We start from the raw sequence: 17,661 nt of genomic DNA, 5'->3' as shown, positions 1-17,661 counted from the left end.
AAAAAACAAACAGTTAATAGAAGTTAAAAGTAAAATATTTGTTTAGATAAAAAAATAATGACCGATTAAAGAAGGTGTTTTAAACATATAAATTTGGGGTGCATTAAGCTATTAAAATATGATGCAGTTTTTGTTGCAGTGACATTGTCATGTTGATAGTTCCTAGGTGAGCCAAAATGAGCAAAAAATGTTCCTTCCTTTTCTCACTCTGTTATCAGAAAAAAGCTCTTCTAAAAATACTTCATTACTGAAACAGAAAAGATAACAAAGCAGAATAGAAAAGCAATTAGCTTACTGATAATATTTAAGCAGTGTTCTTTTTGCTGATTATATTATTTTGAAGTTTCCCACCTGTTGAACTCAATAGAAATTACTTCTTGCAATCACTGAAGTTTAGAAAAGCCTCTTTCCCGTAAATTCATTACCAGGCAGTGGGGAGGATTGTGTATGTGTGGAAGGCTGGGGAGATTCATGCATGTAATTCTGTAAAACAAAATCAATAAAGCTGATGACAGATTAAGTTGCTAAATTTTGTAAAACTAGACTTCTGTTTGGGTCATCAGCACAGCACTATTGGATTTTCTATGGTTTAATGCTGAAAAACAGGATTATTGATTTTAGGATTTTCAGCGTATCCCCTCTGGGAGTTCTTAAGCAGTCTTTATAATTCTTCACACTTAAGTTGACAACTACAGTGACATAACTGTGTCCTCGCCTTAGTAATCGTTTTCTAATCATATTGGAAAAGGCTGGAAATGGTTTATAAAATGATTATTCCAGACAAACGGGGGAACAGGAGGGTTGTCAGGATGTCGCTTCTTTGTCTGGTGGTCATTGCTACCTGACTGCCATCTTCCCTTGGAATTAACTTACAGTCACAGATTAAGACCTTTGACTGTCATAAATCTGCTTCCCAATATGTTTGACTGGCAGGGGAGTTCACAAGCCGTCCCAATATAAATAGGATTTTAGCACATCAGGTGCTGCTCCGAAGTAAAACGGGCTGTTTTGCAGTCGACTTTGTTGGTGTATATTCATTGCTCCTCTCCCGATCCATGTGTATGCATGCCTGCGTGTGTATGCATGTGTGTGTGTACGTAAAGTAGAAGCTGAGATAGGCTAACAAAATGAACTACTGTATGCAAGAAATATATGAAGTGCACCCAGCTGCTGGTAGCAATTGCTACATGCAGTCCACTGATTATTGCACATATATCGAAGATAATCAGGGTTACAGCAGTTGTGATGCTCAGGTCCTGCACAGTAACAACATATATATGGAACAGGCCTGGGCGGTGAATCAGCCTTATACCTGTAGTTACCCTGGAAACGTGTTTAAAAGCGAGTACTCTGACATGGACATGGCCCTGAATCAGTACAACCAACCTGAATTTTTCACAGAAGAAAAACCTACTTTTTCTCAAGTGCAATCGCCATCGTACTCTCAGAAGAAAGGTAGGGGCATTTTATTTAAATAACAAAAAAAAAATAATCTCTGTTTTTGTTTTTGTTTTGCTTTAAACTTACAGTTGCATCAGTTGGCTCAGATGCATCTTTGAATGTGAAGGCTGCCTGTTCAAAATTGAAAGCAGCAGTAACATAGGTTGCTAGGTGATTGTAAGGTTTTCAGTGAGCGATGAGGATTTCCAAGCACTTTTTCTTAATCTATAAGAGACATTTGCAAGTATATTGCTTTTTTTTCTGCTTTCCTGGGCTATTAAGTTCCTTTGCTATTCACCAGTGAGCTCGATAAGAAAGTTTCTCTCCTGAAATGTCGTCATTATATATTCTGCATCTTAAAGCTATGTTTCTGGTTACATACAAACTGTGTAAGTCAGTGTTTTCAGTAAATGTGAACTCTGTTTGCTCAGCAACTCAGGCGAAAGATTTTGAAAATAGGACTCTAAATATGTACGGGAAATGATTGTGTTTGAGTTACTGTCTTCTAAGTGAAAACCACAAGTTTCTGATTATGCAGAGCAAAAAAGACTGAAAATTCAAGAATATATCTATGCAAGAACGATGACTTTGCATCCGAAAGGTTGATCTAATCAATATGTTTGTGAGACAAGTGCAGTGTCTACTCCCTAGGGGTTAAATCATTGACAGTTTTTAGAATTTATTCTTTTGCTTTCAAGTAATCAAAGGAGACTTAAAAAGAGCCCCAAATACTAGCAAACACTTGGAAATGTTTTAAGTGTTGTTTGTTTTGAACTCAGCAACCAAACTGACGCATACAAAGTATACATTCTCTGTGCTTCTTTAAAATCGCTTTATTAAAGAAGAAAAATAAACTGTATGTTATAGCAAAATAATGTCCTTTTCTGATCAGACCAGATTTTCTGTATGCAGTTTTCTGAAATCCAGATGTATCTGATGTAACTATAGAGATAAAAAAACCACTATTTAGTACTTTTGAAGTATCTTTGTAGTGAAAAGTATACTGTTTATTTTTATTAACTGCATGGAAAACTCAAGTATTTTCCTTTGGGCAGAAAATATTCACTAACCCTTGATGCAACAAACCTCTGTGATTGATGGAAAAATGTCTTAATTTTATACATTGAACAGCATCATATTTCATAACAAAGAAAATGATTTTTTAAATCCTTCTTGCAAGCTCTAACAACATGATCAAATTGTAGGCTAAATGTAGTTGTGGATAAAGCATGTTTTTCTGTTGTGCAACATTTTAAATGTCTTTTAAGGCTGTTTATCTGTTGTTGGGTTTTAATTAATGAATTCATAGCCTTTGTAGACTTTTCCGTGTCTTATTTTTGAGTAAAGAAAAAGTTTATCTCAGGCTTAAATTAGAAAAAATAAAGACTTGCTGTTGCAAAGTCATTGAAGGAATACATTTTTTATAATGTTAAAGGTTATGAATAATACTTGGTTCACCTAGATCAGAGCTTTATTTCAGTATTCAGACACCTGACATCTGCCCTGTGTAAAGTTTTTGAACTTGTTTGTTTGAAAGACTACAGAGTTGTTTTTAAAAACAGCTCATATGCCCTTGTTTCCTACCATCTCAGTTTCCCTAAGAAATGGCGGTGAATTTCCGTGGATGCCGGCTCTCAAGCAGGCTTTTAATTGATCATTCACAGAGACTGAGCAACGTGTTTTGGGATTCTTTAGAGCCTTATTACTGTGATAATCAATAAAAAGTGGCTTCCCTTCTGTCAAACCTTCACAAATGTTGAGTTTGTTAAGCAGAAGAGATCTAAACTGTGTGGAACATGTGCATCTTCTCTTTTCTTTTTTTTTTTTCTTTTTTTTTTTTAATTTCTATCTTTTAAGCAAGCTATCGTAAAACTAACGAATCTTTTAATCCTGTCCTAAGAACAGAAGGCTTTTCACAGGGCATGTGTGTCTGTATTGATCCAGAATTGATTGGGGGAGCGAGTGAGTTTGTTAGAGAAGCCTTGGTAATAGCCCATTAAAGCAAAATTAAGTCCCTAAACAGGTGTTCATGAGGAGTCTTGATTGTTGCAGTTGGTATTTTTGTTAGTCCCCTGAAATTTGTCATAATCTCAATAATATGCTCTTCAAATCAGATTGTACTTTACAGTAGCACATGGACTCATTTCCTATGAGAACTTTTGCTAGTTACTAAATGGTTAAAGTCTTGTTTTCCCTCTGGAAAGAAAAAAAATCAACATTTTATGTGTTGGAAGGCTTATAATTTGTGAAAGGGTATTTAATTACTTCTCCATTTTTATGTCACTTTGAAAGAATTCAGAAAATTACTTGAAAAACAACAACCAAAGACCAATGTGTAGCTAAGGGAAAAAACATAAGCATTTATAAAGCATAGCCAGTTATTCTAAATACCAGAAAGCTGCTTCTGTTATTACAGTATATTAAAAACTATTATTTCCTGACTGTCAGAAATGCTGATGAAAGAATTAACTTTTAAAGAAAAAAATACTAGTCCAGAAAATCAAGAGGTGGAGGTGTGGGTTTAGCTTTGCATCTACTTGTTGCTCCATTACCTTTTGTTCTCTGGTGTACGCTGTTAAAAGGTGACAGCACAACATTTGTGCAAGAACTTATTATTTTATTAAGGAAGCCCTTTTGGACCTGATCCTGCCCTAGGAAACAGGCAGCCAGATACACTTTGTTTTCTGCATAATGCTGTGAAACCTGATAAGCAGAACAGGGCTCATCGTCGTGAGAACGAGGTGCTATTCTCAGTTGTGTCACAGAGAACTTAAACTGGAATATTTTTCCCCTCATACAGTGCTGCCAGTCATGGTGAGCTTGCAGCAGTGCCCGCTGGATGGGTGATGCTCAGGGGGAGCCTGTACCCTCCTGCCCTGATGCAGAGGCTGAGCAGAGGCAAAAATGTCCCTGGATCTCCTCACACCATCTATACTGTGAGGAGGAGTACCCAGTGACAGGGAAGAGATAATGCAGCTAGGAAGGTACAAAAGAAATATGTACAGAAGTCCAGAAACCTCAGTGTCCCCACACTTGGCGTCTGCACAGTGTTTTGGACATTTGGACAGCATGGGAGGAATGTCTGCAAGTTAACACTGGGATGAGAGTTGGCTTTCACCTCCCTTTTGCATGGTAATTTCTTGGATGATGTTAATGAAAGATGTCCACAGGTGTCTGTGAGGTTAGGCTTTAACTTCAGATTCTGTGGGGCAGAGAACAGTAGGCAGAGATTGCCCCCCAAGCCAAGGGTTTGCAGGGGGGATTTCTTGAGTTTAGGCTGTTTAGCCAGCTACAGAGCTGGCTTCTCATCCCTGCAGCTAACCTTCCTTCCCAGATACCTGTGAGATACTGTGATATACAGTGAGATATCAGTGAGGTTAATGCCATGTTATGAAGGGCTCTTGGTATGGTGGGAGAATGGGGCTTTGAAAGCTGTTATTATTGTTATTGTTTTTATAACTGTATTTGCCACAATTATTTCTCCTTATATTTTCTCAGGCAATCAACGTGCAGCTGAGAGTATGTAGTGTATGAGTGCTAGAGTATGCAACTGAATTAGCTCAAACTGAATTCTCAGCAGTGTGAGAACATTAGGGTACTTTCTAAATAGCTAAGAAAAAGTAAGGTGTAGCTTATGCCAAAATGTCATTTCATCAATGCAGGGAATATGTATGGATATAATCAATTTACAGAAACACTGAGAATTTGTCATCCTGGCCTTTGCAGCAGAGCAGCTCCCAGTATGTTAACGATTATTCAAGGCTTAAAAATACTCATTTTGCTCTTGACCACCCATCTAAGGAAACAGCACTAAGAAAAAATTGCATAATCCATTGCATAAATCATTTTGCATTTGGAGTTATGTTTCTTTCGTAACAAAAGTCAATGGAAATAATGTGTTTTCATCACCTTTCCACAATCAGATGAAGGATGAGAAAGTGAAGTAGGTTATACTTTGCTTTGTTCAGTGAAGCTTAGATTTCTAAACAAGTAACTTTCTTTCAATACTAAGATATTGTCTCTAAAAACATTTAAATAATTTGGGGGCTGGGAAAATTGCATGATCTGACCCTCAAAGTCAACCTCAACCTGTAGTTGGTAATGGCTGCAGGTACAGTACTGATCGCAGAAGTTTAAGTGACAACATAGTTTGGGCTAAAATGTTTTCAGCATATTCTCTGCAAAAGCAGTGTTGTTGATGAGGTTTCTGACTCAGCTGAAGGAACACAGCAAATGAACTGAAAAGTCATTGAGAGAAAAGGGACTATAAAATGTTTTAGATTTGATCTTTGCAGAATCTTTTGCCAAATTTTAGTAACTTCATAAATCAAAGAATGTCAACAAAGATCAAAATTGAGGACATGCAAGCCAATTAGCTAACGAGAAAAGTGTGAATCTGCTCAGCAACATTCTCAGTGCTTCCAAGTTCAAAGGAGAAGTAAGCCATTTTTCTCAGTGGGAGTAATTTAAAGAAAGTGGGAAACAAGGATCAGTGTATCTGCCCAGCCTTTCAGATCAATGTTGATAATAACACAAATAAGAATGGAGTATGCTTTTTCTCTGTTGGCTCTATGCTTTCACCAGCAAACACTCCATTTAAGCTTTTTCTGCACAAGTATGTCAAGGATGATGTATGGCTAGTCTTTGTAATTTTTTATAATTAGTAAAGAGTTCAATGTGACTATGAAAGCAGTAGAACAGCAGTACAAATTTACATTTCAGTTTTTATATAGTTGAGGATTCTCAAGGTAGTAATTAATTTAATCTTTTTCATTTTCGTACTGCAGTGTCTAGTAAGTGAATACCAGCTTACTGATAAATCCTAGCTCCTCATTTTCGTGAGTGGTCTCTAGTCATGCAAACCCTACCAGATGGGGGAAAGCAAGATTTCAGGAAATATATTTAATACATGACTCTGACAGTGTGTAGTGAAAATTAAATACTGAATAATGGTCTTGAAATGTAACTGTCCTCCTGCAATAGCAAAAAATGGCATTTTCTGCCTGCAAGCTATAAATCTGTGTTGGATTAGGAACAAGCTAATAATGAACATCTGGCAGACAGGCATAATTTGTTTGCATCGGTGTTACTCATATCCCTGTTTGGTAGTCAAATACCATTTGGTTTTACAATTTTTTTAATGTGTGGTTTAATTCCCTAGGCAAATATCTCATTATCTGTACAGACCTGGAAATATAAAGTATGCGCAATGATACTTTAACAAAACTGAAATCGGTTCTTTTGCTTTTCTCAAAATATGCTTTTAGGTGTTGCTGTTGTTACTGTGTACCAGGTACAGAGGAAAAAGAAACACTACAACTTTTTGGAGTTTGTTATAATTGAAATAGTTTTTCTTTGCCTTGTTGCATGGAGGAATAGCCACTGAGTGTCTTCTATGTCTCTCTCCATCCCATTACACTGTGGAGGGTCATATATGGTGCTCTAAGGCATCATTCCTGCAAATGGTAATTCAAGAGTGCATACATACAGTATTAATGGAGGAGTACCTCAGATGACTGCATAGGTTAGCAGATCTCCTTCCGTCCTTATGGCTGCTTGGGGCAGACGCATTGTGCATTTTTCTGTTGAAGGGAATTGTTTTCTGCCATGCCTCTACAAAGCTGCAGTTGTGATTTAAATCGCTCTCAAGATTGGCTATAATGGATTATATGGCATACTAGAGAGGGGCAACTGGTCCTGCTGGGTGCTTAGCCTTGCCAAGACAGTAAGATTAGGCAGACTGGCAGGTGGGAGTCTGGGGACCATAGGAGTTACTTTAGGCTACAGGGGAAACACCAGACATGGTGGATCAAGGTCATTCGCCATTATTGTCCACTCAGAACAAAGATCCAAGGTGGGCATTGCGATAAACAATGTTAGGTCATTCTTGACAGATAATAAACTTGAAGGATCATACGGGATGCAACAAATGACAATCCATGAGGATGCTGAATACAGCAGACAGACTTAAAACAGCAAGGGACAATATTGGCTGTTTTTGTACAATTCAGTGAGGTTGATGTTGCTCTTGAACGGCTCCTCTCAGCTATTTACTTAAAAGATTTTGACCAAGAAATAAAAGATAAATTATGACCACCTGAAATAGGCACCTACCTGAAGTTCTCATGAGATTTACCAGACATTCTTCTTTAGTAAGAGAGCAGCAAGGTTACTCTGTCCAGAGAGCATCTGCTTTTCCACACAGGCATTTTTATCTTTGCTTCAGAGTGAGACAAGTCTGTTGTTCTTCCCCTCCTCAAAACATCCAACTGGGAACTCTGCTGCCATCCATGGCTTCCCCAAGAATCTCCACTGCACTATTAATTTCTTCCATGTTGGTACCATGTTTAGAAACACAGTGTTGAATTTTTTCCTGCTAATGCTGTTTCTAACTCTGAGAAGCAGAAAAAATGTACTGAGTCTGTTTAGCTGCACGTCTTTCAAATGAAATTGTATTGAATTTATACAGAGGTCATACAGGATATTTGCAACTACTAGAAATTACTTGGAATGGACATTAGGGTTTGTAAGAACTGAATGTAAATCCACTTACTCCTTTTGCAGTGATGTCTGTCTGAATTATATCTGCTAAAAATACTACTGAAGGTCCAATCTTCCCAGTCTAGCTGCTTCTGACCCCATTAGCTGTTGGAAGTGTTAAAAATATAGAAAACTGTAATAGAAAAGATATGTGTATTGCACACTTTTGTTGCCGGTGATTTCTTGGAATAAGATTTTTCTATTCATGTTTCCTGTTCAATCACTAGAAGAGTTCCATGTGTGTACTTCCCTTGTGATATGGACTCAGTCTGCAGAAGTACTGAACATAATATTTGCGTAGTTTAGGTGGGTGGCACTTAATGCATCTGATGCAATAAGATTGTCAATGTAAAGACACCATTTTTAATTTCTGACTAGGAGTGCCCCTAGGAGATTGTATGTTCTGCCAGACTGGAAATTGGTCATTGTGTTGGATAAAATCACAAAACTCCAGGAAGGAGGTAGACAGAAGTGGTCACATGCATGACCTACTGTATATATTTAAGGAAGCGGTTTAGACAAGTGGCCTCCTGCTCCTCCAGTAGAACAAGCTGCCATTACATAAACAGCACTAACTAGCTTGTATAACTAATGAAACATCAAGGCATTTAATTCAGAAGCAATTCTTGAGGAAGCTAACCAGGGATACTGAATTTTTGAGGATGTTATTTATGTTATGCAAAGGCTTTATTTCGTGAATACCAGTTACCAGCAATAACAAGAAGCCATTGATCTTCATGATAAATTTAGGGGAAAATTCTGTATCCCTTTGCTGCATCTTCTGCCCACTCTGTCAGCTTTGTGTTGTGTATGTGTTGCAGAGGCAGGTGTGAGCAGAGTGGGGGCAGGATGGAGATAATAGCCTCTGCTAATCCCCCACTGGCATAGTGTCTATTAGGAGTCAGTGATGTAATTAGAGCTGAAACCCTGCTGTGTCCCATCCCTCAATGTCACATGGCCACTACTCTATCCAAGCATAACTTGTTCATCATGGAGAAATGGAGCCTGAATATAACTGGTCTTTTGCTGTCTGGTAGACTGGCTTGATACAACATTAAGATCTCAGATTGTTCCCCCACTGTCCTTTCAGATGTCAGTAGGAATATTGGCAGACCTGACATGCCTGTATCCATGAATGGCTTCACAGCACTACTGCTTCCTTGTTTCAGAGAAGAGGGATATGTGTTCTTCTATCATTTGAGGTTCTCATAATTATACTCAAACTAGGCCATACAAATACTTTATGCCTTCTTTATTTTCTCCTGATTTACTCACCAGCCTCCATAAAGGCTAGAAAAATGGGATGAGAGGAATCTCTTGAAGTCCATCAAAGGGAAAGGCCAAATTCTGCACCATGGAAGGAGAAATAAATGCAGCAGTGCAGGCCCAGCTGGCAGGAAAGTGCTTTGCACTGAAGTACTTGAGGGGTCCTGGTGGGCAGCAAGTTGCATATAGGCCAGCAGTGTGTCCTTGGAGCAAGGGAGATAAACGGCATCTGGTCTGCTTTAAGAAAGTCATCACTAGCAGCTTGAGGGATGTGATCTTTCCCTTCTGTTCCAATCTAGTGAAACACATCTGCAGTGTTGGGTCCAGTTCTGGGTTCCCCAATAGAATAAAGGCACACACATCCTGGAGTAAGCCCAGCAAAGGGCCACAGAGATGATGAAGCATCTCTTCTATGAGGAGGAACTGGGAAAGCTGGGACTCTTCAGCTTGGAGCAGAGAAGGCTCAAGAGGGCCTATCAGTGTGTGTGAACAGCTGATTCCCCATACTGTAGAAGACAGGGCCAGACTCCTCGCTGTTCCCAGTGACAGAACAAGAGGCAATGAGCACAAATAGAAGTACAGGGAATTCCTTCTGAGAATAATAAAATAGTATTTTCTTTTCACTAGGTGACAAAGCAGAACACTTGCACAGATTACCCAGAAAGGTTGTAGTGTCTCCATCCCTGGAGATACCCAAAAGCTGTCTGTGCATGGGCCTGGACAGCTGGCTTTAGGTGGACCTGTGTTGAGCAGGGGTGTTGGAGCAGTTGACCTCCAAAAGTGACTTCCAGCCTCAGCCATTGTGGGATTCTGTTTACTACACTCCACTACACTCCACAATCTTACACAGTTATACATATAGTTGCACTTTCCTCAAAGGGAATCTAAGATCTCTATCTTCACAGCGAGATATTTTCAGAAGGTAAAGTTATGAACCTTAACCCCTTTAGTTATTTGTCATGGAAATATTGATTTGAAAGGTTTGTATTTTACCCTGTTTGAAAGTTGTAGTTACGATTACTTTTTGCTTGCCATCAGAATTGTTTTGGGTTTTTGCTCAAATTGAAAATATGTTTGTGTTTTCAAAACAAATGTCATTGTGGGAAAATAACCAAGCATTGCCAATTTTTTTCACAGTGGGAATATTTTCACTGGCTGGATCTGGTGAACCACTTCACCAGAAAATTTTCTCAGAAGAGAAAATTTCATTCTAAAACATACATGTACACACACACACACATATTTGAATGTCCACATATTTTGCTTTAAATTCAGGCAATGTTAAGTACTCTGAGGAACGTGTCCAGGTCAGGTGTGATCAATACAGCTTGGACTATATGTTGCTAGTACCTCTCTGCTTTAAAACAAACCATCTGTCAGTAAATATTTCTTACTGCTGAGTCCCCAAGTCACGCTGAAACCTGTTTTTTTTCTGATATATAGAACAGAAATATATTGTATGCTTTCACTGCTATTTTATTATTTTACATGAAATCTTTTGAAGTAATGAATATTTTCTGAAGCAGTATTTCACTCAGAAGAAATCATGTTCCAACTTTTCCCTCTTGACCAGTAGACATTGAATCAGTCTGAAGAACAGAAAATATTATAGACTGTAAATATTAAATATTATAATTATAATATAAAGTTATAAAATGTATACATTATATAATAATTTATATTATACAAATTTATATAATTTATATTATAATTATAATATAAAATATTATAGACAGTATGAATACTCTGTAACATAGTACAAACTTTTATCCAGGAAATTCAGTGAGTTCAGAAGTATGGCACTGGTAGACAAGATCTGTGGTTGTTTTTAATACAATCTTTTTATATCAAATCATATAATTTTGTATGGAGTTTACATGCCACATCCTCTTTTTCTTTGCAGGGTATATACCCAGCTACTTAGACAAGGATGAGCTATGTGTAGTATGTGGGGACAAAGCCACCGGATATCATTATCGCTGCATCACTTGCGAAGGTTGCAAGGTAAATGGCACGGTGGGAAAGTGGGAATCAGAAATAGCTCTCCAGCTCCTCCATTATACAGACTTCCTGAACTGTGCTGTCAAATCAAATAAAGACAGATTAGAAGCTAATAAGAACATCCAGTACTGATGATAAGCCCTATCTGGCCATGCTGCTGTTCTTTATATGCATAAGGAATATAGCTGGTTTTTGCCATGTTAGCTTCTGAAAAGAAAACAAGAAATTTAGATTGTCGTTGTTGCTGTTTAACAGTTAGCTTTTGAATTTCCATTTTTTAATGTTTCTGTAGCCAGAGTACATCAGCATGTTCCCAGCTACTCCACTGAAGCTGTTTATGCAATAGCTGAGATTCTGCTTATGGCCATGAAGAGTCTGTAGTGATTAACAGTGTTCCAGTGCCTCTCACTATCCTGGTGAAGAAGCAAAAATCAAAATCCTGTCCGCATGTTCATACTAAAGTAACATACATCAATTTGGGAAACAGTGACACTCAATTAAAATAGTTTCAAAAATATTTTTATTTCTTTAACTTAAGCATATTGAAATGTGCTTTCAGCCCTAAAATGCATCTCCAAGACTACATGCAAAATTAAATTTAAAAAGAGATTGCTTTGGGCAAGTAAATAAAGAAATTGAGTAACAGAATAAGGCATATCTTACATGATTTCCCTGCCATGAATTTGCCTGAATAGCTTGAGATTCTGTAAGAAAGCTATTCTTTCTCGCAGAAAATAAAAAAAAATATTGTTTTTCTAAACAAATGGGACCACACATGTTTTGGACTAATGTCATGAGTCTATGCCACGAAAGTCTCATTCTGTTCATCTGCAAAGTCTGGAACATTTGGATCTGAGATTTTGGGTTTGGATTGGCTTTAGAGCTCCTCATCACAATAACTCTTGTGTTGAAGTAGTTCCTTTGGTTGTACATCATTGTCCTAAGATATATTTATGAAATGCACGGAGACCTAAATACCCTATGTGTAGCAGATTCATGGTAACATATATAATGGTTTTATACATATATTTACATACAATGTCTGAAAAAAGTACATATATCTTTAAAAAAGGACTGTGGAGCTGTGCAAGTGATTCTTACGCAATTGAATCCTGAATACCAGATGATAACAATACATAACATGTATGGATGCAACTTAATTTATATATAATGCAAAGTAAGCAGCACTGTGGCACTATGAAGAATGCTTAGCTCCCAGCTGAACAGCTGTATCTCTTGCCAGCTTTCCTGCTAAGGTTTTTGTTACTTCAACTCAAGTAGTTCTTTTTATGCCTACCAGCTATTTTAGAGACATAGCATAAAAATCTGCTTTTATCTTCACATACAGTTCTTCTGTCTGATGCACAGTTTAAAATAATGCTTATGTGCACAAGGAACTGAGATAACAATTTGCAAAAAGTAATTAATTTCTTGGAGGAGCTGCATACACATTTCAAGTTCTATGATATATCAACTAAGTTATATGTTTTATCAATACACAATATATATATAATCAATTTTTGATTAATTTGTGGTTTATTAGTTGCTTCCACTCAAAGTCACTTTAGTTTTGTAACAAGCATAATCAATGCTTTCATCCTCACACCTGATTTCTGAAGAGTAAATTGTGAGGAATTTAAACACAAATAAAAATGAGTTCTGACATCACCAGAATGTTTTTCCAGACTTTATCCATTGCTTATACTGCTATATAGGTACGTAGTAAAGGGGTTTAGGAAGAGTTGCTGCCTACAATACAATGTGCTTTCTTTTATTGATGAGAATAGCACTTCTGTGGTGAAGTGTTTGGACAGATATAGAGAGCAGCTTCCTTAACATGTACCTTGAGATAAACAAAGGTTTTTTGCAAAATATTTCAGAGAAATGCAAAGAAATGAGAAGGTGAAATGGGCTGTCCCAACAGAGGTGATGGAGACCCTTGCCATCATAAAGCTACAGCTACATTAAATCCCGTGCAAGGTTTGGAAAACAGAAACTCACTCGCTGAGATTTAGTAGATTTTCCATTCAGAAGAGATTTTCCATCTCTTGCCATAACTACTGATAACCCTGTCACCCTGGTTGTCCACAGCCGTCTTAGGTCTTCAGGAAGGGGAGGAGCAGATTGTGACTCTAGGAATTCATCACAGAGTTGAGAACAGAAACAAAACCGGGTGCTCAGAAGATGAGAGTATGAAACTTATTCCAAACCCCACACAAGGATATCTTGCCTGTGATTTCCTGGATTTTATCTCAACACAACTGGTCCCATTCTTACAAAGGCTCACACACAAGCTTTATGCCACTCAGTTTAATTAACATTTCAGGTCTTAACGTAATTAAGGAAGAAAGAGTTGTACTCTTAGCTCAAGCTGAACCTCGTAAGGTAAAACTCTAATGAGGACAAGGCTCTTCATTGTCTTCACAGGAGTTAGGAGTACAAGCTGAAAGACAGACTTATCTGTACATTTTAATTCAGCATTCTGTGTTAAAAGAAATTGTGCACTGCTGTAAGATTTTACTGGGTGTTATTTAACATGATTTAAAAAGAAAACTTTTGTCTACTGAAGAGACTATTCATTAGACAAAATCCAAGCTGAAGAGACTATTCATAAGGTAAAATCTCACTTGAATTTTGCCATTGTTTTGACTAAAACTAAAGCCATTCTCAGTCAAACAGGACCAAGGTGTTAGTGTGCACTCTGCGTCAATCCTGAGCTGCATTGCTGAATTTAGACAGTCTCAAATAATGGTGAAACTTGAAATTAAAGTGAAGTCTAAATTTCCTGCTTTACAGCCTGTCTTACTCATTTCTTGCAGTCTTGGAGAGTTTATCCAGCCCTTGCAAAAGTCAGTGAGAAAAATCATGTTGAAATTAATACCAGGATTTTGTCCATAATGTTCAGAGATAAATTTTATCTGACTTTGTTACCTACAGGGAGGTTTTATGAGGTGTTTAAATGAATGAATTCAGAATGAATTCAGTGGGATTGCATTAGTTCATATGGTGTTAGGATCTGTTTAAATTCTCCATATAGATCTGTATTATGATAAGATAGATAGATAGATAGATAGATAGATAGATAGATAGATAGATAGATAGATAGACAGATAGATACATACATACATATATAAATAGATGAATCTTTGGTGGTGATGGGGCTTTTGAAATTCTGTGGTAAATACAAATTAAATCTGCTTCTCAGGAATACAAATAATTTATAAATTAGGGATCCTTTGAGTTTAGAACCAAACTCAAAGGTTTGTGTAGATTGTATTTGCAAAATCTTTGTCTTGACCAGATTTGGTTGGTTCATTGGTTGATTATTTGACTTTTATGGAAAGAAAGGAGTGGAACTATTTGCACTCAAGCCTTTAATAGCACAAACACACCACCATTCTTACTATTTGCAGAAGCTGCTTTTCATTAAAACTATGTATATGCCTTTTAATATCCTTCAAAATTATTGCAGAGCTTGATAAGAGGCTCAAAATTAAATACTTCATATGCAAAAAAAATTTAACATAGTAAAGCGTAAGACTACAAGAAGGCATGTACACAAGAAGGACATCTGTATTTGTGCCTCAAGACAGCATTACTTGCACTTTTACTTATCTAAAATGTCTCTATGTTTTTAATCATTACAGAAAATCAAGAGAAATGCCAAACACTATAAAACTGGATTGAAAGCTTTGAGAATTTCAGGGAATGAAGTGTGTTATCTTGCATACTTAGGTACATGCCTAACAAACCAAGTAGCTCCCAATTTTTAAAAATTGCTCACTGTTAATGCTTTCCAATGTATTTATTTCTTGAACCTAGGGTTTTTTTAGAAGAACCATTCAGAAGAACCTCCATCCAACCTATTCCTGTAAATATGAAGGAAAATGTGTGATAGACAAAGTAACAAGAAATCAGTGCCAGGAATGTCGCTTCAAAAAATGTATCTTTGTTGGCATGGCAACAGATTGTAAGTATATTTTCCTGGTTTTCTTTATTTTTATTTTTTTTTTCAATGTCTGTGTTTGCTTAAAGTATGTTGATTGATGAAGCTTGTTAAAGTCAAGTAGAACTGCCAGCCCTTTTCTGGTTTTAATAACTTGTACCAGGGAATTGCACTCATTGCATTAAGACACTTTCACAGGGCTGTAATTTTTTGTTTATCCTTCATCAAGCTGCACCTTCTCCTGGCCTTACCAAGCTGAATAACAGTAGGAATGTTCACTCTTTGGAGGAGAGGAGGGAGAAATGCATCTGGATGGACACTTTGCTTGAGATAAAAACATCTTGTTTAGAAAATTCTGGAGGATGTGAAATTGAATGTCATTGTATGAGTCATCCTGCAGTTGTTTGTTTTATTTTTAGCCTTGAAGAAGTTATCTGCTGCAAAGATTTCGACTCTCATTCTAAAGAAGTAGAAAATATGGCTGTAAGATTAACCCTTAGGGGTCTTCTTTTCCTGCCATTGCACAGGGATTTACACCAATAACTTCAATTACTACAAATAGGAGGAAGTCACATAAAACCCCCAGAAGTCATATAAATCCCCTTTGTGCCTTCATGGTTGTTGCCATTATAATCCTTTGCAGAAGAACTGACAGGAAAACAGGCCCAGTAAACAGCAGAAAAATAGTCTAACTTACTATTTTCATTGTTAATATAATGTATAACAGTGCCCTCTGTCTAGAGGGAAATAGAATAAAGGAGACTATTTCGCTGTGGCCAGGTAGACCTTCAGGAGAGAGGCTGGATACCAGTGAAGTGGTGAGCAGAGCAGCTCTGGGGCCTCTGTATCTGGAGCCACTGGAAGTAATGGGTCTGCAGGAACACCACTTGTTGGGATTAAGGAAAGAGCCAAAGGCATGTTGGTCTGATTGTGTCATGCTTCAGGCAGATGAGCCTTCTGTGAATAAGTGCTCCCTTTCTTCAGTCCTTGTTACCTTCTGCTGGCATCCAAGAACATGTTTTGCACTTCTGAGCAGTGAGTGTAAGCATGCTGATAAGACTTTATAGAAAACAGAAGTGCATCTTTCCTGGTATGGAGTACTCCAAGTCCATTACAGGAGCACTTGGACACCTCACAAAGCTTTTGAATATTAGTTTTATTGATGGAATAACCCCTTGAGGGCAAGGGCAGTATACAAAGCATTACCAGGAGGATAAGTCAGTCCTTGCTATTCAGGCTTCTGAAAAAAAGAAGTTTGAAGGGAGAAATAAGAGAACTGTCTCAACTGCGGATCTTGCCAAGGTACTTCCTTACTGATTAGTTAAGGTGTTTGTAAGCAACTGATACCTCAGGCACAGAAAAGACCAAAGTTCTGAAGTCTTAAGAGCTTCCTGCTATTTTTGTGTGTTTTTTCCCCTGCTAGTGGTGTTGGATGACAGCAAGAGGTTGGCAAAGAGGAAGCTGATAGAAGAAAATCGAGAGAAGAGGCGTCGGGAAGAGTTGCAGAAAACCATTGGGCACAAACCAGAGCCAACAGATGAGGAATGGGAGCTCATCAAAATTGTTACTGAAGCCCATGTGGCCACCAATGCACAAGGAAGCCACTGGAAGCAGAAAAGGAAATTTCTGGTAAGGGCTGTAGCCTTGTACGCTGCTCTTAGAGCTAGGTTTTGTTCTTTCTTCAACAGCACCTTCCCAGCATTGCAACCCCAAAGGGATTTTATTTCCAGTTTACTGATGTTTGTGAAAAAAGGATGATTTTGTATAGTTATTACTTCATTTTTCATGCCTGAACCAGAGTGTTTGATCAGACCATGTATTTCAAAAGATAAATCAGTGTGTTGCTGTGTTAAGGCTTACTCAGCTGGATACTTTTATTGTGCCATGATAAGAAAGAGTAGAATAATTGTTTCACTCCTGATTGAGAACAGAAGCAGTCTATAATGCATACTGTATTTTTAAAATATATTCTATCTAGGGATAGCTGTCTTTATTAGGGACTATCATAAAACATATTGAAAGTTAAATGTTAAAACAATATAAAGTTCTAGATAAAAGCTGGTATTTTTTGTTAATAACTCAGGGATTTTGCCTCTTTTGGTTAATGGTGGATACATTAATGAAAATAAAATAGGCAAAGAAAATTAATTTCAGTGATAACAGGATGATACATACACTATACCACTGGGATTGCAGCCTACAAAACAACTTAAATTTTCATCCCATAACTCTGGGTCAGAAAATAACTGGTAATTTGTGATGCTCAACCTTAAAAAAGGATTTATTTGAATTTTATACATTGATTTGTAAAGGAAATAAGTGCAGAATGCAAAGTGCTTGTACAGCATTTTGCATTTCAGAAATACACAAGGGTCTTTAACAGTCAGTGTATCAGATAGAGCACACTCATCTTTTTGCAAGCCTAGGCTCCTACTGCGTAATTCACCATGGGAATTTCAACTCACTGT

At 37.4% G+C, this 17,661-nt stretch overlaps 1 protein-coding gene across 14 annotated transcripts in view; it reads left to right on the top strand.

Moving 5' to 3' along the window:
* THRB (thyroid hormone receptor beta) overlaps positions 1-17,661 on the top strand; it is a 156,383-nt gene that overhangs the window by 125,404 nt on the left and 13,318 nt on the right. For 13 of the 14 annotated variants that reach the window (XM_058832711.1, XM_058832720.1, XM_058832718.1 and 10 more), the window contains 3 exons: positions 11,150-11,250; positions 15,070-15,217; positions 16,617-16,822. In XM_058832711.1, the coding sequence (XP_058688694.1) occupies positions 11,150-11,250; positions 15,070-15,217; positions 16,617-16,822 (455 nt within the window). Of the gene's footprint in view, positions 1-1,108; positions 1,456-11,149; positions 11,251-15,069; positions 15,218-16,616; positions 16,823-17,661 lie in introns of those variants that run through there. The other variant, XM_058832707.1, reaches the window with a different exon arrangement.

This window comes from Poecile atricapillus, chromosome 2 (assembly GCF_030490865.1).
Source record: "Poecile atricapillus isolate bPoeAtr1 chromosome 2, bPoeAtr1.hap1, whole genome shotgun sequence".
Taxonomy (NCBI): domain Eukaryota; kingdom Metazoa; phylum Chordata; class Aves; order Passeriformes; family Paridae; genus Poecile; species Poecile atricapillus.
Note: the sequence above shows the minus strand (reverse complement) of the source record. Positions and strands in the feature narration are given on the sequence as shown.